We start from the raw sequence: 20942 nt of genomic DNA, 5'->3' as shown, positions 1-20942 counted from the left end.
AAAACAAGAAGGAAAAGAAGAATAACAAAAGCCAACTAATGGATTCTTAAGGAATAATGAATAGAGATTTTTGGTTTTCAATTGCTTTTATTGTATCAGTGGTTAAAGTTCATAAAAATCTGCAGGCACAATGTCTGCGCCTATCTGAGATTGTAGAGTTTTGTGCAGTTTTAAATCATTTTACAAATAATCAACATTGAACCAATTTCTCCTTAGATTACAATTAAAAACAAAGTGAAAGAAACTTTTTTTAAAATGTAGTGTACCATATAAACAATATCTCATTAAATGACTTAATTGTCACTGACATCACAGAAGTGCAGGTATTTGTTCTCAGACAGCTGCATTTTTAAAAGTCACTAATTTACAACTTGAATTATTCCAGTTCAATATTTCCTGGTAGGCGGTTTTACAATATGAATATATTTAAAAATGCAGATGTCAGTCTTCAGGCAAGACAAAGCCAAGCAGCGATATGCTGTAGACCATACTATGCAGTTCAATATAATGTAGAGAGAAAATGTTTCTTAAAAAAAAAAAAGACACGTACCAAGTTCCAAGATAAAATCTTAAAAATCCAGGATTAAGAAACTTGCTATACAAAATTTTAAAAATGTACACCATCTGAGCTGCCAAAAGTGTATAAAAGTATAATTTTCCACATAAAACTATACAATAATCCTTTATCAGTAGGTCCAAAAATACCAGGGCATAATTTATCCCAAAAAACATAAGAAGAAATATTCACCCTGTTTAAAAACAGCAAAAAAAATATATATTTACATATATATTTTTACAGCTATGATACTCTAAACTTACAGCAGTGCATCTATCCATCTGTCGTCCTTTCTTTTAAAAAAGCACTGTTTAAAACTAGATCACATGTGCAGATTATTGCTGCAGGAACTGGTCGTAAGGCAGGCACGGTGCCCAGCTAGCAGCGCCAGATACCACTGCAGATTAGGAGATGAAGTCAGGTACTGGAGAAGGAGGGTGGGCACATCCAAGAAGGAGGTGAGAACAGTCAAGGGAGACACGGGAGGTGAATGTTTCTGAGGTAAGTCTTACACGGAAGTGGTCACTCTGTCAATAGCATTATTGACCTCGTTTTTGTTGGAGTCCAGTCCTTTGGCCGCGTTCATGTCGTTCCGCAGGTTCTCCGCTGCCTTCTTCATCGTCTTCAGCTCTCCTGGGTGAGGAGTGGCGCGGCGCAGCAACGTTCCCTGCAAACAAACAACCGGAATCTCACCTTCCACTGGCAGCAAGCAAGACCTCCTGCGTCCAGGCCCCTCGGACAGGGGCTCATGGACGATTCGCGACTGACAGGAGAGAACTCAACATTTTCCTTCAGCACATCGACTGTGCTCAGCAGCTGGACTTGGACATGACCCAACCCTCAGCTAATGTTCTAGCGATCTAAAGGGGACCAACACTTTTGGTCTGTGCGACGTAAAAGTTGGCCTTACGCTCCACAACAGCAAGGTTCCAAATAGTGAGTATATCAAATTTCCCACACACACTATTAAATATGTATTTACATGATCAATCTCCAGCATGCTCCCAAATTGTCAATAGTAGTCAGTGATGCTCAACACTACAATCTCTGTACTGAATAAGGAGAAGAAGGACCTATGTTTGCATTCCTCTGAAAGACACACCTGCCAGTGTGTCACTGCTATATGATGGGCCAATGAGTCGAGCCTGTCGAACCCAGTCAGGACCATCTGAGACACAGGAAGCCAACCTGCGCTCCAGCCCAGCTACTAGGGAGCTATCTAAACCTGGAGGTCATACCAGCCTTAAAGACAGAATACTTGAATCTCCCGTTCACGTGACTGGGCCTCAAAGCTCTTCCACACACACCTTCTCGTCATCCTCGTCGTCCTTCTCCTCCTCCAGGAAGCGGATGGCGCTGATCCGGTTCGCCGACGGCCCGTTCCACGCCTCGTCCGACACGTCGGTCACCAGGCTCTCCAGCGCTCCGCAGCGCGCCAGGTTATCTGAGATGCAAAAACAGCCCGAATGACTTTGTGCAGGTATTACGGCTGTACACTTCACTCTGGAGGAAACACAGAAAACTCCCCGAGAGCCTAGACCACTATGGTCATGACAAAAGTAATTAAGACATGACCGGAGTGAAGGACTTCCAGGTGAAATTTCCAGGTGCTGGCAAAAATGCTTTTGTTATTCTTTGGTCCCCCAAAATAAACAATCTGGCCTAGTGGTAAAAAAAGTTAGATGACTTGAAACTGCCCTGTGTCACATCAAGACGAGATGCTTCAACCCCCATCTGCAATGAACCTGGACAGACAGTACTTTATTCCAGAAAACGGCAAGGCAACCATCCAATGATAGGTCTGATGTCAGCTTTTTTAATTTCAGAATTTCAAGTGAATAAGAATATACAGAAAACAATAAAGGAAAAAATAAAATAAAAAATACATAAAAGTACAAACTGTAACGGATATGCATGTAGTCATTTTGCCAGGCTGATGTTGATCACCTCTACCTCACAGCAAGCCAGTAATGGCGGACAGCCAGATAATACTAATCCTCTTTACTTTCTCAATCTGCCGTGCGGCCACAATATCAATGGCTGAGCCACAGAAAAACTCCAGGTGACCCTGCTCAGGAGAGTCACTACAAGCGCCCTCCAATATGCTCTCAAATGTCAGCTGGTGACATCTGAATTAAAAGTACAATCTGTACTGTGCCCTGTTGATCAATCAGGCCACAGACCCAAAGACAGGAAAGGCAATTAGGATACTAAGGAACCAAGTGATTAAAGAAATCCTGTTGGATTGTTTACCAGGTTCAGTAATCAAATAATCAGGCAAGAAAAACTGAACAACAAAACAGTGAACTACATGCAAACAGCAAACTGTGATCTGCATTAAAAAAAACTGGTGAAGAAGAGAGGTCATATTAAAAAGATAAACCTCTAAATGATAGCAAGTTGAATTTCATAGCTACCTTATAAGAAATTTAAAACAGACAGGTCAGGTTCAAGGTGGCACAATTTCAATCAGAAAAATGGATAATCTTCAAATTTATTCAATTTGTATGGTAAGTTTATCATCTGAAAATACTAAATGTAACCCATAACTATGTATACAGCTTTTATCTGGAATGGTAATATCTGATAACACGATCATCAACCTTACCGATTCTCACAATACTTGCAGATGCTAAATGTTACTATTGGGCTTTTTAGCTCAGGGTTTTTAAAACATGATTAGAACCCAGGGCCTCTGCCTCATGGCATCATATTAAAAAGGCGAGATCTTCCATTCTCTGGCCTCACAAATATGGCCATTTTTCTTCAAATGGGCCACATTTCCACACGTACACTAGATATACGCCAAAGCAGTGGTTAGGATCACTGGAAGGCTGGGGTTCAAAGCCCAGAAGAGACATTGTTGTACCCCTGAGCGAGGTGGTTCACATGAATTGTTCCAATAAAACACCTGGCTGTAAAAATGGGTACGAAGGCAAGTTGCTCTGGATGAAAGACATGTCTTTGCTTAACTCCCCTCACTTTGCCATGATTTGCACTGACAGGCTCCAAGAAACAGACACATTTTAAATAGCATTTTAATGACCAAGAGCCGTGCGTGTTCGAAAGACCTTTTCTTGATCTCTGTGTCTTCTGGCTTTTGTTCCTCCTAAGCTCTCAGTTACATTGTTGAGCTAATGGCATAATTAATACCTCTAACCAGGCTCCAACATGCTTCTAACAGTAAATGTACCTTTAATGAAGTGGTAGCTTTGAGCAATCATCTGTAAAGACCTTAAGAACAATCCTACACCTAATTAAGACATTCAGGTTTATTGCTTAATGGCAATTCAAGTTGAAACAAGAACCCAGGCCCTCCAGGAAGGAGTGCAGGGCCTGACCTGCACACCATCCTGCTCTTTGTGGCCCCTGTCTTGTGTAACACCATGGTCTTAAAGTTGGTTTTCTGCTCTGCTGCTTCCCACATGGTCGCATAAGAAGAGTGTAAAAGCTACAAATAAGAAGAAGCCATTCAACTCATGTTGTTTGTTTGGCTTAAAATCCCTAATTGTTCTGATCGCTGCAAGCTTTACACTCGTCTGCAGACAGGCTGATGTAGGTTCACAGTAAATGTACCAGCAGATGCCATTATCCACAAGGAACGTACCCGATTTTGAAATGCTATTGTATAAATCACCCAAGTTTTAACCCCCAGAAAGAAAAACTGGTTTCTTTACCTCTTGGCTGGCAGTGCTGAGCCTTGTGCCCACACAGCAGGAAAGAGAAAGCGCAGCCCGGCTCCTCTGGCCAGCCTGCCCACGGATGCCCCACACCCCGCAGTGCCAGCCCTGTCGTCGCCCCCAAGGTCACAAGGGGGCTCCGTGTCACCAGGCGGCGAGAGCCCCGGCCCCTGGCTGACCACTCCCAACCCTACTGCCAGTGGCGAGTCCCAGCCGGCCAGTGACCAGACCCCGGCTCGGACCTGTGACCACGGAGCTCCAGCCCTCACTCCTTTACTGGTCACCCCCGATAAAATCATCATCTGTACAATTCAACACGACAACTAAGACTCAACTAAATAAGTGATACAGAATAATGAAGAAAAGGGATTCACCATAACCTACTGAATAAGAAACCTAATACAGCAATCTGTATATTTCTACTTAACATAACTGGGTAGCAGGTGATAAATCTATTTCCATTCAAATGTTAAATTTTCTAAGTGAGCTTTTCTTATATTTATAGAGGGTTTGAAATTCCAGACATGTACTGAGTAAACCAGAGAGTGATGTAAAGAGATGAGTAAACCTCTCATCACTTCTCTGATGTACTGTAGTGGAACTTTTGTGATACAACACCAAGTGATTAGTAACTTCACAGCACTACTGTTCAGACCTACCTCACAGTGTTAATAACTGTCCACACCTACAGACTGGCACAGGTCTAAAGAGTTCTCATTTAGAGGATATGGTGTGCAAAAAAGGAGAAAACCATGGTGATATGCTGAACTACGCCAATGCACTTCCTCATTAAATTTCTCTCCATCAGCTTTGAGAGATCTAATAAAACAAAGCTTTGACTACAACAGGCAGGCAGTACAGCACAATGTCAGCAAAGACAAAAAGAACTAAGGATGACGCACAATAGTACCTTCTACAAGTAAAATAAATGGGTTTAAATTACCAAACTAGAATTAGTTTGACTAATCTGCACCAACAAAGACTTGCCAGCAGAGAGCAGGAGGATTTGTCTTACACAAAGGGTTGTGGGAGTGTAAAATAAGACAGTTTCAAGAACTGGCCGGATGAGACAGAGGCCCAATGGCCTCCTATCGTTTGCAAGTGTTCTTCTGTACTTGAAAACAAATACATTTTATCTGAAGCGCATAAGAGACTGAAGGGCCCTAGCTGTCAGACCTCTGCAGCCAGAACACTAATGCTTAATACATTATCCTGGAAAATTACTGCACTGCTTTCCTGGCTGAAGTACTGACTAAGCTTTTGCTGACATGAAATTCTCAGACAGATGGGAGTACTTTGTTTCTGAAAATGGGCCTCCTCTACAGATGGCTGCAAATCTTCTCATTTTCCAACGGTGTTTCTAAACAGGGTGAACAATTTTTAATTAAACTAAAATGTTTAACGAACAGCACTTCACATTTTATTGCTGAAGTAATCAGTCGTAAGAAAAATAAGTTTCACCTTCATATATGCTCTCATCCAATCAGTAGTGTTGTGAGAACACAGGGAACAAGAAAAAGAGAACTGTGCATCACCCACTTCTGTGTATATTATGTATCTCTATTACTGCATTTCTTTCACCTACAGAAGTGACGGACTTAATGCTGTAACACTTCCCTCATTATCAGGCATCCAACAAGCTAATGGCCAGAGAACACTGAAAGCACTCTATGTATCAGGAGAGGATGAACTTAACCAAGCAGAAGACACTGACTGCTATGATCAATTGTACTCATTTATTATCAGGACTCCGCTAGTCCTGATGAGGGCTGCTACAGCCCAGAACATATCCTGGAATAATATGACGATAGGCAAGACCACCTCCTTCAGAGTACACGCAAGGGCAAAGGTACAAAAGGACAGTTTAGGAGACCTTAAGTAACTGGGCCAACGTGTCTTTGGAAAGTAAGAGGAAATCTGAGCCCTCTACTGAAGTCACTATGAAACCGGGGAAGAACATGCTAACTCCACACAGGAGCTGCGAGAAAGCTGTGCAATCACCCATCCCTCCCAATTACTTTCCAAAGCCTGAGAAGTGAAAGCTCTTTACTTCTTTTTCACACTCGTATAACAACTTTGCTTGGCATTAGTCACTAGTATGATATATTGAAGAATGAACTAAAATGTCGCTCCTTCTTCCCATGTCCTCTTGGCCACGTTTCTCCCATACAGCTCCTCTGCTTCAAGGCATAGCAAGTCACAGTCAGCTAGTGACCCGATCAGCCTCAATCAGGCTCCGCTACTTTCACGCCTCCACTATGAATTTTTAAGATGTGGCTGCGATTCTTTTAGCACCTGTGGGTTTCCAACCCTGGTCCTGGAGAGGCCCGATCAAGAATGGACAATCTTAATCATCAAATTGTAATTTATCTGTTTGATTCAAAACATCATTTGCCAGATTAAGTATTCAAAGGTAATCTGGAACAAAACAAGTGAAACCCCTTACGCCCTCAGGGGGCAGAGTTCACACATCTTAAAAAATAACCAGCTAAATTGATCTGTAAATTACCTGAATTACTACATGGCAATCCATCAGAACTAGGAATCTTCTGCAGTTACCCAGGTGTACCTTATTATCTACCATATTTCGTGTTTTAGTAGGTTTAGATGCTCCTAGCTCTAAGTATTGCACTGTGTAACTTACAGTGACTTGCAAAATTCTACATATTGTTATTCTTTTGTGCAACAGGCTGTGGATAATGGGGTGAGCTAAAGAAATCAAAGAGAAGGACAGTTTTAGGACAGACATTCAGTCCAGAGCCTCTGGGAAGCAGCACTCATGGGGCCACAGTACCTTGGCTCTCCGGTTCCGAAGGCTGCTGAGGAAGGAGGACGCAGGTCAGCACCTTCTCCCGCGACTCCGGATCCACATCCGTCTGGAATGTCAGCAGTGGCTGGGACTGGTTCTCCGACAGCCAGAGGGCCTTCAGCTTCAGAGTGGTCAGTGACATTGGCAGACAGACCAATCTGGAACGTGAACAGGAAGCAGCAGCTTTAGGGCTCATACCCACTAGAGGAACACCACCCTCCTCCTGCCAGCCACCAGCCATCATATGAACAAAGTGAAAGAAAGAGCCTGTGAGAGGCTTGCAAAAATACTGCTTCTTTACTTTAGTCTTTTGCTTCCTGATCTTTCATGGTTTTTTTGCCAGTGTTTTTAATTTTTTTTAAATAGTTTCCTCACTTCCTGTTCAACTCAGTCTGCACTATGCACTTTCCACCTACTCCAAACAGCTTTCCCTTAGTGACCAGAATCATTTTGCTTAGGATACATGACAAAAACCCATCCCATCTGCCACAAATACACAACTTTATTCACGCATGTCAGGGAGTAGTACCTACCTGTTGCCAGACACATCAAAGACGTGTAATTCTGTGGCCTGGGAAATCTCGGAAGGAATCCGTGTTAACCTGTTTTCTCGTACACAGAGGACATTAAGGCTACAACAGCCTCCAATCTGAATGCAAACATCGAGGAGGAGGAAAAAGGAAAAGTTAAAATGCTGGAATACATGAACACACTAACGTCTATTCATCAAGATGCATGCCAGATCTATCCAGAGTTGTGAAAGAAAGCCCCATTGTGTAAACAACACTTGAGCTAAAAGGGGATTTGCATCAATTTGATAATCTTGTGTCACCAGAGTGGCTTCCACACTGACTGCTAAATGTCGATGATAGTGGAACGAGTGCAGACAGAGCTAATCAACATGCTATTTTATGACATTTTCAGATGAGCAGAGGTCTTGACGTGAAAAAAAAAACAAAGGCTAAATCATGTAATCATGTGGATGAAGTGAGAAAATGTCCTTGCTGAATTCCATTTTTTGGCGAAAGCAGCCATCAATTCCATCCTGTAACGGTCAGTTTGGTGTCAGATCTATAACTCAATCCGAGGACCAGACAAAACGTGTCTAAAATCAGAACAAATTAAGCCCTGGTTAAACTGGAGACCCAATGGGGTTGCTAATGTGCAGACAGTAATCTGCTCATCAGACAGCATGGAGATCTGCTCAGGCTTGTATCAGTGGGTGAAGCCTTATCAAGCTAAAAAGATACAGATAAGCTTATGTAATTGTGGCAATTACATAGAAATGGCTGAAGTCACATGGTGGGGAAAACCCTCAAATGCAGCTAAGAAAAAACAGACAGGGTCACACATCTCTAATGCAGTCTGCTCCGAGAAGGACTATGATCCGCACTGAAAATTGTGATCAAAGTTGAACAAGCACTGCTCAAACCCCTGTACAGAATTTCTCTAAGCAGACTTGAGAATTTTTTTCCCCCAAGAGCAAAATCATTCATTTTGGAATCTTCCATTACATCCTTCTCCTGTTGAACGCCTACAACTTACTGTACCAGGCTCAGTTTATTACAAATGGAAGCATTCCATTAATTCAGACTAATATGCCTTTTCTATTATTGTATTAGGACTATTGATTTTGAATAATTAATTTACAAACATTTAAAAAATTAAATCAAATGGTAGAATACAAGAAACCCAAATAGATTCTGAGACTCAAAAAAGACCAAATGGAAAAAGGATGGATTTCATTAGATCAGTTACTATGCACTAATACATTCTGTATTACAATCAATACATTATTAATAGCTTACTGTCTTAAATTACCAAATATTTTCCAAAATGTATGGAAATAATTCACAGTTAAAGTGAATTAATTCAACATGACGTTTATTTCGCTCTTGACAGGGGACAATTCCTTCAGGTAAATTTTAGTCAACATTTAGTAAGACAAAATCAAGATGTTTCTACTTTTTATCTTAGCCTTGATAAAAGAATTGCACAAAAGCGGCCAAACTATTACACTAAAAGGAGAGACAGAATGTTTAGAAAAAGGAATTTAAATCTACATAAGAGCTTGGATGAATTTTCAGTAAATAATGTTGTCTGGGACGCTGCAGGTGTATTTAGATTCTGTCCTTCACCTTGTCGACACACCTCCGCACTACAGTACCAACCAACAGGTGTGATTCCAGGGAGAAAGGAAGACAGAGGATGTCAAACCACACTGACAGGCTGGCTGTGAGCATGTGAAGTCCCGATCTGGGCGAACAGCCCATGACATCCTCACAGCCTCACAGTTTAAAGTCATGCTACAAGCACACACAGAACACACGAACTGAAGTGCAACAGATATTTAAAATGCAATAAAGCAAAAGATGACAGAAAGTCATTCAGAATCAATGTGCTTATGGACTATGGTTATTTGGAATGACAGCAGGGCATGATTCCACTGAATAGTTCCTTTCAGCACATGAAACCGGATTTGCCAGTGAGCAGTTGAGCAGATTAAGCTTGCAAGTCCCATTAAAACCAGAAAGATAACAGATCCGGTACACAAACCCGCATGCAAATAATGGCAACGGGAAGGCAAACAAAACATTTGAACTTACTCACAAGGCTACAAGATTCAATATGTTCCAAGCAGCAAATGTTCAAAAGCAAAAGAAGAAGTAATCATCGCTTCTTGTTTACTTTAAAATTATTGTACACTGCTTTCAAGCTAAGGTATGGGGCATAGAATTTTGTAACACGCTTTCACACAAAGCGCCTTCTGAACACATTCAGTACATGCTGTAGTCAAAAGCACGAGTCATACAACTGGTCAGCACAGTCTTTTACAGGAGCCAGCAAGACAAACGAATGCACAGGGAAGACCTGAAAAGTGTACTACAAGAACTTCTGCCAGAAACTTCGATAATGCTGAATAACGTCAAGCTAAATGAAAAACATAATAAGGTATCCTTTTGGCACTGGTGGGATTTATGCTAACCAGTGCAAAGTCGCCGTTTCACCAAGCATGCATTCTCCAGGAGGTTATAATGCAAGACCATTCACACCGGTGCAGGGCAGATTGAAAGGAGGTTAAGATCAAAGATGTGGGATTGTGCACATAGTGAATGGTTGGCCAGTATCACTCAGGTCCAGAAAACCAATCGCAGCAGCCTTTCTATCAGGACAATTAATGCAGCTCTGGTATTTTTGCCTATGTTGCTTTTGCATAACTCTCATAGGAAAAATGTCCCTGAGCAGTCCTGGTTAAAACACATGCATTTTGTTTTCCCCGGGCAGGATTCACACTTCCCAGGCAGAGCTCAAGCCTCCTGTCTGAGGTAAGCAAGCAGTGCAGGTAAGCCAGCTGCGCTCCGGCTGTGCGAACCTCGGGGCGCAGGCAGCTGTGGCAGGGCCTGGGGGGACCTCCACGAGGACGGCAGGAACCCGGTCCGTTCACCTCGCGGTCGTCTCCCTGGACTACCGTGCGGCAGTGGAAGCCAAAGCTTAATCCCCACCATGATCGCTAACAGAACCCCCCACCTACTGAGAAAAACATGGGTCCGGAGCTCTGTGTTACCGCCCAGCAGTAAGAACGCCAAGCACAGCTGCTGGGGGCTGCTGGGTCCACCAGTGTTACTCCCATCACATTTCACCTGCTCACACTCTCAATAAAGCTAAAATGCATTGTGCACTTAGGGGAGTCCAATCCTGGTCCTGCAGATTTTCTAAGTCTCTTCAAAAGGGAAGGAAATTGAGTCAAAAGTGTGCCGATTTAGGTCGTTCAGAGCCGGCCTGGAAAGAAACCCTGAACTGTATATTCAGCTCCTGACCTAGGAGCTGGTCAAAAGAAAAGAAAATAGATTGCAGCCATTACTGAACCCTCCCCTTGCCCTGTTATACTTGCAGTATGCTATAACATATTCACTATAATACATATTAACCTATTTACATATATATGTATATAGCTTATATACTTTTGTTATAGAATGAAACAATTTTACAGATTTGCTCATGCGATGCGTTTACTCCCTGAGCAGAAAAACAACCCTGATTTCTTACTTGCCTCTCATCAATAGCAGAAAAAACTTCAAAGCAGTACACGAGCACAGGACACCCTGGGCACCAGCTGAGCCCACGCTGAGGGGCTGGCAGCAAGCTAATGCCCAGGTTCTCTCTAGGCACATCTGGAACATGTGGGTGACTTAAATCTCACAACACTGATGCACTAAAGGTCATTCAGCCGCTCGGAGCTGGACACAGTCTGCTTTTAAAGTCTTTTTTAAACCTGTGGTTTGAGGCTTCTCTTCAACCCGGCCTCCTAACAAAACACACTCCTTCCAAGACTTCAAAACCAGGAGGAACGGGACGAGGCTGTGTTCCTCTCAGCACAATTCACCTTCCAGTAACTCACAAAGGAATTGTTATAATATAACGCAGACGTGTCTAAATAAAGGCATGGCAACAAACCGCCAAGGACCGCATGATACTTCATGCGCAGCAGAGCTCCATGTTTTTAAGATGCTGACTTGAATTGTACCACCCTAAAGTCCATCAAGTTTCTCATTACTTCGAAATGACAGCAAGCTTCCTTCTGAATGTACTGCACCCACCCACTCTCTCTCCCCATGACTGCTATTTCCTAATAATGTTTAAATCTACTAAAGCATGTTCATACAAACTGCTCTGGGCCCATCTACTATGTCAAAACAGTTGGTTTTCAAAATATATTACTGCTTTGAGAATGAACCAGTAGGAACAGGTTTTGAAAGATATAATTAAGTTGAAAATGAAATTCTGTGCTCTGGATATGACTGGAAAACAATTCATGCAGGAATCCAGTGTGAACCAGCTCAGCCAATCAGCCACCTCATTACTTCACTAATAATAGTGTCACCAGCCAAAATGTTTCATGCTGAATTTTCAATATTCAGTATATAAAACAGCTTGAAGTATTTCTACATGGGAGACAAAACAGAACATCTTTTTACATACCTCTTTTGGTAAAGCCATTAGCCTATTCCTGTCACAATTGAAATTGGACAGTTTCTTAAGTTTTCCAATACTTCTCGGTAAATTCTGCAGAAAAAACAAAAATACCATTTGTCAGTGTTAAATCCCTTCTCCCCCTCAGCAACAACAAAAGCTTAATGCAGCTATATTGCTAACGGTCAGAGATAGGCATCACAAACAGAATGCAAGCTGCTTGCTTACCACCAGCTGGTTTTCTGTAAGCACCAGTTCTGTAAGATTCTCACACTCGCCAATACTGTCCGGCAACTGCACCAGTCTATTCTGGTCCACCTTGAGGATTGAAAGCTGCTTCAGTTTGCCTGCAGGATAAAAGGGATCAACAATAATGAGCAAACTTAAGTGCAGCTTATTTTACAATGACTGAACCTTGTTAGGGTACACCCCATACTATGAGCCAAAAGTGTTAGCATTCAATTCTTAGTTGGTTTCCCCTCGTGGTTGACGGGAATGATCTTCTATGAAGCCAAAGGTTTAGCAAAGCCTTGAGGGAATCAGGGGAATGGAGCAATACGCTCTCTGGCAGAGGGAGCAGGTCTGTCTCAGAAGGATCTGGTCATGGACAATCTGGTCATGCTGAGCTCTTCGATGCTCCATTTTTAAGAACAAAAGTCAAATAACTAAACGGCAATGATTAATATTTTGAGAGCTTGTATAATCTTACCAATTACATTCCTAATAGCGCTGCTTCACACGCGTCTCACGGATTCAAAGCTTACCTCAGCTCAGAAACCGCCAGGGCGCCAGCATGTTACAGCAATGGAGAAATAAAAACTACAGGGACCTCCTCCACTTCACCACCAGCGCCCACCCGGGACGGGCACCCGCGCAGGTCCAAAGAGGGACACGTACCTATGCCGTCCGGCAAGACGTCTATGAGGTTCTGGGAAGCCAGGAGATCGGTCAGGGAGGAGAGCCCCCTGATCTCCTCAGGCAGCCGCTCCAGTTTATTCTCCGACACATCCAGGCACAGCAGGCTCCTCATGCTCCCGATCTCCTGGGTGATGGATTAAACAGCAGGCGCACGTTCAGACTTGCAGTGGAAATATTTCCTGCCTTGAGCCAAGTTAAGAATCGTTCAACTCCTCAGCACCTTAACACCACTGAATCAAACCATTTGGGAAAAAAAGGAACTCTGTTTCACCAGTATGGATTAATAATAATATTCAATTTAACATTAATATTAACACGAATGGATTAATAGTGGATTATTCCAAAAGGCACAGAACAATACCTATATATATATATAACTTGAGGAATTGAGCTTAATTCACATACAGTAGGCAAAGGCAGAGTTAATTTAGTGCTCTCAAAGGAAGTACATTTTATGCATTTAGGCACAACAAAGAAGCTTAAAGTGCGATATTATTTTTCACAGTTGTGACTTTCAGGTGGCTGGGGGATTGGGACAAAATCAGACCAACTGGGATTTAAGCCCTGCCCAGAGCATTTTAATTTTCAAAAGAAGGCAACACAAAGTATATCTGTCATGGGTATTATTTTCTGGCACAACAAGAAACTGAACATACATGTGCATGAACGAAAAGAGAAAATCTGGTCTGGTAACTTCAGGGAAGTTCCTCTCATTATCAGCTTTACAAGAAAAGGTCCCTAGAGCTAAGTCTTAAAAACAGTCATAAAAACTACCCTTCAGTCCCATGTAACTGGCAAAGAAAACATGGTTTACATCCAAATGCAAGAGACATACATTCAATATTTTCAAGATTATCATGCTCTTCCACCCATCTTCTAATCCAATACAGGACCACAGGGGAGGCAGAGCCTATCCTGGCAAGCAACAGGCACAAGGGGGCGCCAGTCCAGGGCAGGGCACAAGCCAACACAGCAGGGCCGGTCTTCCCAGAAGCCAGTTAACCTCCCAGTAGGTCCGGAGTTGAGCCCAGGGCTCCAGCACTGCGCCATCGTGCCACCCTCTTCCTACCCGTGTGTGCATCAACTTTTCAGCTTTTCAAAAATAGCTTACCGCTGGTAATTCTGATAACTGGTTTCCATCTAGCCAGAGGTCCTTCAGACTGAGAAGGCAGCCAATCGTTTCTGGCTAAAGAGAACAGAAAAAAAACAGAAATCCCTTCATCGCAAACTTTTGGGTTTTGGTGATGGGAAGCATTTGCCAGAAGGCCGATTCATCCTTCACGTAAGTACGTTTTTAAAAGCTGAGCTGGCATGGCACTTAACTTACCAAACTGTAAAGTTCGTTGTTTCCTAGATCAAGTTCTTCTAGTCTATGCAGTTGGGATAATGACCTAAAAAACAAAAGAAGTTGTAATAAACACTGCTCACGCCTACAAATATTGAAGTACACACAAGATATATGTATACTCATATTTCCATTTCTCTAACTGTACCTTATTATTATAAACAGGCTTTTAACACCCAGTTCTTAAAGGTTGCTTTGTGAAGTCGCTTTTCAGAATCGGTCCTCACAAATACAGTAACGCCTACAGTATAGACACACACCACTGCATAATGACTACAATGACTTAGCGATACCACCACACATTTATACAAGACTGGTTTTCACAAGCATGACAAGTTTAACGTTACACACTATCCTGAATGGTCACACACATCAGGCACTTCTGGATTTTAATTACTGCATCACTTTTCTCATGTGAGATCTCATGGCACTGCCACTGCTAGTTGTGTGGACTGTATCGGAAAATGATTTAGAATGAGCTATAACCAGGTAACCAATACTGATTAGAATTACCTGTCCCTCACATGAAGTGCTATGAGGTTGAAAAAGATTTCTTTGGTATACTCACTCTGGTAAGTATGTCAACAGATTCTCTCTCAATTCCAGTGATACCAGGTTACAAAGGCTGAAAAAAAATCACAGAAAAAAAAAAAAACATTTTTGTCCGTTTCAACAAATTCAAAGTTCTTTCCTTGAAGATCAGCATAATACATCACAGAATAAAAAAAGCCCTCTAATGGAGTCCAAATATAAATCTTTGGCTTTTTAAATTGCTTTGTAATGGCAATCATGCCATGTTTGTGATAGCCTGGTTTGGAAACTCAGCCGTTCAGGAAACAGCTGGGCAGAGTGGTTCGAAAAATAACTGGCTGGGACTGACCATGTGGTGCCTCCATATACACGACGCGTTGAAATGGAAAAACTCTGAAGATTATGAGTGACCACTCCGACCCAGCCTCTCCCCTGTCTGAGCTCCTACCCTTGGTAAGGAGACTAAGATGTCTCAAACCCAGAGGTGGTTCCAGAAGAGCCCCAGCCCTGAGGCTCGTCTGGTTCTCAATTCAACACTCTTAAAGTGGTTACTAAAGTATTTATTGGTAAACGTGTGGATCCTACCTTCACTGTATTTTGTCTAGGATATGTGTATGATACTTCACATATCTACCAATTAGCATCCATCAGCCCTGTGAAGCTTGTTTGATTTTTCTTTCTCTTCTTGTATTTCTCCTTTTTTGTATCTTATTTCAAGCTCGCCACAAACAAATCTTAACAACCAGAAAGGTTGTTTTGGCAAAAAAGCTGGCTTTGAATTCTGGATCTCTTAATTTGCAGTGATGGCTTCACTCAGTTCATTCTAAGCTCCGCACTTTATGATGATTCATTTCTGAAGCACTGTTGTACAACAGTCCTGACCCTGTCGCATACGAAATGAACCGACACCAACAGAAAGCTCTGACTACAAAAGATCAGGATGATAACACACACCAGGTCCAGTCCTCCGTGTGGGCAAACTGCACTCTCCAGTGCAAGAAGTAGATGGGTAGTCTACCCACAGTTAAAATGAGGTTCACAGAGCGATTCACTGAAGACAATGCACTGTGCTGTGAGAATCTGATCATTTTTATATTTCTTCCCAGTCTCACCTCAGCTTCAAACTACCAGGGCTCAAAGCAGCCTTAAAACAGAATCTAATAATCGCTACAAATGGGGGCCATTTCCCTGACTTGGTAGCTAAATAATTCTAGGATTTCATCGCCCAATGCTTGGAAAAGACCTTTATTTGAACCAATTTTGACTGTATAATTTGGGGTTAGAAATTATGAATATCTCTACCGAGTTCTTAACTTCAGATTAACCATCGCTTAATCCATACCCAGCCTTAGATTTTCATACCCGGCCACTTTTAACAATTATCTTTTAACAGCAAACTCCCAGCCTGCAATTAATTGTACATATGTAGTTAACTGAAATTAATGCTCAATTTTGCCAAGAACGTAACCTTACGTAAAGAGTTGATGATTTTAAAACTAAAGCATATTTGGTTTTGATACCACTGCTTTCAAAGTTCAGGGGATAAAACACACAGAAGACAGCAATAAGATAGAGAGAGAGGGATACAGCAGAGCCTTTTACAGCACTACTGTAACAGCAACGAAGTTGGTGCCCTCAGGAGCAGTGCTAGCTCTGCACCAGGGACAGATCCGCTCATCAATAAATCCCTGTATTTCACCACAGGAAACATATATGGGCTGGAATAGAACCAGAACTCCAGGAAAGAGGAGGGTGCAATAGGGTTTGTCATGGTTAAAATAGGAGGGTCTTATTCTTTTTAAGCTACACTAACAGGAGGCAACACTACAAGATCCCAAGACAAGACCATCAGCTCCTAACTCAACACCATTTTCATGGAAAGATAATAAAACAGCCAAAGGCTCTTATGGCCGGGGGAAAAAAGATTTAAAAAGGCATATGGTCTCTCGTTCACCCAGGCAGTTTGAGTTACAGCAGCACTGAGGTCTTCGTTATCCACAATAAATGGAAAAGGAACAAGTAATAGGTTTATTCCATGCTAAAAAAAAAAGAAGAAAGAAAACAACGTTTTGGCCATGGAGCCTTCTTCAGGTGTGCCGAGTGAGGCGAGTGAAACAGCTTATTAGTTTCCAAAATCCCCCTGTGTGACTGTCAGACAGGGACTGAAGAACTGCTTCACTCTCAGTTACGTAAAGCACTATACTCCATCTGTCCTTCCAATTTTCACAACAGTTAACTTGCATTAACTTCAAGTCCGACTATTAGTTTTGAAAACGTGTCCTCTTTCATAACTTCCAGCTCTCTGTGGCTTTTGGCTAAAGAACTGTGAATTTCAAGCAAATGTCAATGCAATTGAACCAACTGTGTCGTCTTTCACACCTAATTCCAAAGCAATTGGGAATAAAGGGCACTTTTTTCTGATGAAAGGATTGTTATGATCATCATTAATGACGTGGGGGCTGGGAGATCTCAACAGGCTGAGTCTGGTCGAATCCAAACACTGAGGAAAAAAAGCAAACAGATCCATCCGTCAATGCCGACACCTCGGTGCCCGGAGGAGGAACCTTCTGAATCCCTAAATCATGGAACGTGGCGAAGGGATGATGACGGGGCAAATGTAAAACGAGGGGGTAGGCAGGACAGAAGAAGGGGTGGTGTGGGGTCATAAACCACCTACAAGCTAGAAAACCAAAGCAAGAGGTTCAGGTGGACGAGAAACTACGGGGATTACACTGCAAAATAAAAGCATTCAAAGTGTTAACAAAGGGTGTATGTGACAGACCACCCCATGCAAACATGGTCACAAGACGTTTACAGCAGGGCTTACTGTGCCACTATGAGATCAGGAAGGCATGTAATAAAAGTGATACTACATTACTGGGAGATTTCAACTTTCCACACAGAAACTGGGATACAGTGACGGGATAAGAAAGAACATCCATTTCAACCATATCTATTCCAGCTTCTGCATTTCCTAATATTTTAAAGCTACAACTTAGAAAGACACTGTGACCTCATCTATTCCAAACAGTCCGGATATAATTAGGAGAACTGATGTAACAGAACCACAGTACAGATTCTTCTGACATTTGCTTTCGATCTAGAAAGGGGGCGTAACAATTAGGGTTTATAAGTCCAGAAGAGCTTCCAGATGGTAAACTGGAAGAGCTGGATAAAGAGCCAAGAGACTGGGTACCCTGTACTGGGTAGAGAGGTTGACAAATGGGTGGTCATACATTAAAAATACAATGTTAATGGCTGAAAACTGATTAATCCCTAACAAGATGAACTCTAGCAGAATGGACTAAATGGTTTAATGGGTCTAGTAGGAAAAACCCATTAAAGGTAGAAAGTGTTCTACATGCTGCATGAAGGGACCCAAGGATCAATGATGGGAAAAGACCACAGTGCCACAGTGCTTCAGGAATAGCGAATTACAATCGCCAGACACAGGGAAGGCCTTTGCCTTGGCGGTAAAATAATGCGAAGCGTTTGTTTTTTTTCAGTTTTTAAAAAATGTTTTAGTCCTGTTGCGAGTGAACCGAGCCCAGTATTCAAAATCCAGAAAGGCACTGACAAACTGAAGACTACGTCTGGAGTAACAGTGAAACATGAACCAGCAAAGAAGCAGATTTAAAACCAAGAACAGGGGGCACTTCTTCACACAGAGGAGTCTGGGGGTTGGCACATGTTACCCAGCCAGGTTACTGAAGATGACACCCTGACTTCCTTCAAGAAACAACTGGACTAGGTCCCTGGATTGTGCTCCAATCTAGACTGCCATCATTTAGAAATGGAAGGTCTAGTTTAACTCACTTCACACAAACTGGCAAATAAGAAACATGGAGAGTAGATGTTCAAAAAATTAAAAATAATGGATTTAAATTTACAGAAAGCTTTTGATAAGGTCCCTTATAAAAGGTGATTTGCATAAAATCCAATGTACATGAATCAACAGCTGTTTATCTAATAGGAAAAAGCACATTTAAAAAGTTGAACTGGTCTGATGTAAGCAGTGGTGTACCACAGATTAATCATTAGCAATACGAAAATGACAAAGACTGACAAAGTCATGGATTGGAAAGACACCTGGGCAGTGAAATGTAACAAACACAGGTGCAAAGGAATCCACACTGGTGATAGGAACATTAACTACACACATCACGGGGAGTTTCAAGCTGCAAAAAGCTACACGGGGACTTGTGTAGGGTCTTCAACGTCAAAACAACACGGGGAATCTTGGCAAGACCACACAGGGAGCAAAAACAGAAGGAAAAGGTGTAGATTTCAATCCAAGGAAGCTGCACATAAGTTTTACAATGCAGTGGAAGACCTCACTTGGAATATCTGTGTTGCATTCTGGTCATTACTACCAGAAAAAATACATTCTAGCTTTATAAATCATTCAAAGAAGGGAAACCATAATGATTCCCGGTCTCGGGAAATTGTATACACAGACAGGTAAAAGGAGCTAAATCTATTCAGTCTAGATTCAATGATGAAGACTGAAAGGAGATGTGATTCAAGTACATAAAATATTTAGGGGTACAGAAACTCACGGGAGTTCCACCGTTGCTAAATAAATGAGGACACATGGTCATAACTGAAAATTAAAAGGGAATTCATTTAGGGTGGCAAGCAGAAAGCACTTGTTTGCACAGAGTTGTGAGTGTCTGTTTCAGGCTTCCTAGCCAAGTGGTTGAAGCCCCTTTTAAATAATGGCTGAACGAAACTTTTGTTTTACTTAGCTACTAAAAACAAAGGGAACAAGACGGGATAAATCTCCTCCAATTTGCAGCCTTCATTCTCTTCCCACAGTAAAGCGGTTTAAAACTATAGTACTTAAGATGAAACTTTATGATGTTTGATAAAAAATATGCAGTGTATTGAGAACAGAAAAGGATGCTTTAATAAATGTTTATACATAAACAGTTTTAATTACCTGTTCATTCTGATACTTACAAAGAACTGTTGTGCTGTCTCACTGTCACAAGCCTCTTACACAGTCCTCTTGGCACTTACTAAAAGATCACCGTTTATGTGCATGTAAATAACCTGTTTAACATTAATTCTGAAGCTAAACATCAGTGCAAAGTTTTGCTTCTTTAATCTAGCCTTTTTAACAGTTCCTATTAATCCATTCCAGAAGCAAACATCTGTAGCTCAGTAACAGTAACAGCGCAAGGCTGAATTCCCTGACTCAGCTATCTGAATGCTCAGCACACCTTGAAGCATTTAGTATAATGGAATTCACCACCCTTATAAATGAGTCACTTAAGCATCCATTTAAATTTTGTCTAAAAGTAATCTCAATCTGTTATCTCTAAGGCAAAATTTAGACGGAGAACCGACACTGCATTCTGAGCCCGGTCATGAAAGCTTTGAGAACAATGTGTAGCACGAACAGCAATTTCCCTGCATATTCACTGTCTGTTGAAAACTTCCATTATTTAAACAGTTGCAGGCAGTGATTGCTAAAACACGTAAGAACCTCTCCCCCAGTGGGGCTGTACTCGGACGTTTCTGTCCTAACGTGGGACGCAGTGGCAGGACGTTGCTCAGGCCTCCCCAGCCTGCTGCAGTTCCCTCATTATCGCCAGCAGCACGTCTCTCCACAGGGTCTGGGCATTTTTTCCAGCTTTTGCAGTATCACTATGGTAACCAACAGATTTACCCAGTTTTCAATATGACTACATGAAGCACAATGAGTGTAACATTCACCCAGATCTATAATCTGCTTAAAATTTTAAAAAATGTAGCTGAATTACTCCCCCCTCCCCCAACATGCCCATCTGTGCACTAACTGTACATGTAAATTTGAGTGTTCGTCTCCCTGCAGGGCACTTACTGCACTGTGAAGCAACAAGCAAGCACACCAGGGTCTTCTAAGCTCCTGTGCCAGTCAGCTCTTGATTATAAAGGAGGAACTATCCTTGGATGCCCTCTAAATGCAATTCTGAGTGACAGTGCACAGCAGGAATTTAAATTTGGAAACAAAAAAACAGGATGAGACAATACATATAGTGAATTTGTGAATTATCCTCCACTTTCTTCACAGATGAAGCAGACTTTTTCGACACAGACCGTTTGCACAATCACGTGTGTCAAACACTGCCCTTCTCAGGACACACT

General features: G+C 42.0%; 1 protein-coding gene across 1 annotated transcript in view; it reads right to left on the bottom strand.

The window, feature by feature from the left end:
* Nucleotides 1–67: 67 nt before the first annotated feature.
* The window catches only part of lrrc1 (leucine rich repeat containing 1), a 38957-nt gene continuing 18082 nt past the window's right edge, over nucleotides 68–20942 (bottom strand). Inside the window, exons 6-15 of the mRNA XM_015362949.2 lie at nucleotides 14848–14904; nucleotides 14262–14325; nucleotides 14046–14120; nucleotides 12914–13058; nucleotides 12245–12363; nucleotides 12026–12109; nucleotides 7579–7694; nucleotides 7031–7203; nucleotides 1864–2000; nucleotides 68–1223 (exon numbers count right to left, since the gene is read on the bottom strand). Of these exons, the coding sequence (XP_015218435.2) occupies nucleotides 1065–1223; nucleotides 1864–2000; nucleotides 7031–7203; nucleotides 7579–7694; nucleotides 12026–12109; nucleotides 12245–12363; nucleotides 12914–13058; nucleotides 14046–14120; nucleotides 14262–14325; nucleotides 14848–14904 (1129 nt within the window). The 3' untranslated portion in view covers nucleotides 68–1064. The remainder of the gene's footprint in view (nucleotides 1224–1863; nucleotides 2001–7030; nucleotides 7204–7578; nucleotides 7695–12025; nucleotides 12110–12244; nucleotides 12364–12913; nucleotides 13059–14045; nucleotides 14121–14261; nucleotides 14326–14847; nucleotides 14905–20942) is intronic.

This window comes from Lepisosteus oculatus, chromosome 17 (genome assembly GCF_040954835.1).
Source record: "Lepisosteus oculatus isolate fLepOcu1 chromosome 17, fLepOcu1.hap2, whole genome shotgun sequence".
Classification (NCBI taxonomy): domain Eukaryota; kingdom Metazoa; phylum Chordata; class Actinopteri; order Semionotiformes; family Lepisosteidae; genus Lepisosteus; species Lepisosteus oculatus.
Note: the sequence above shows the minus strand (reverse complement) of the source record. Positions and strands in the feature narration are given on the sequence as shown.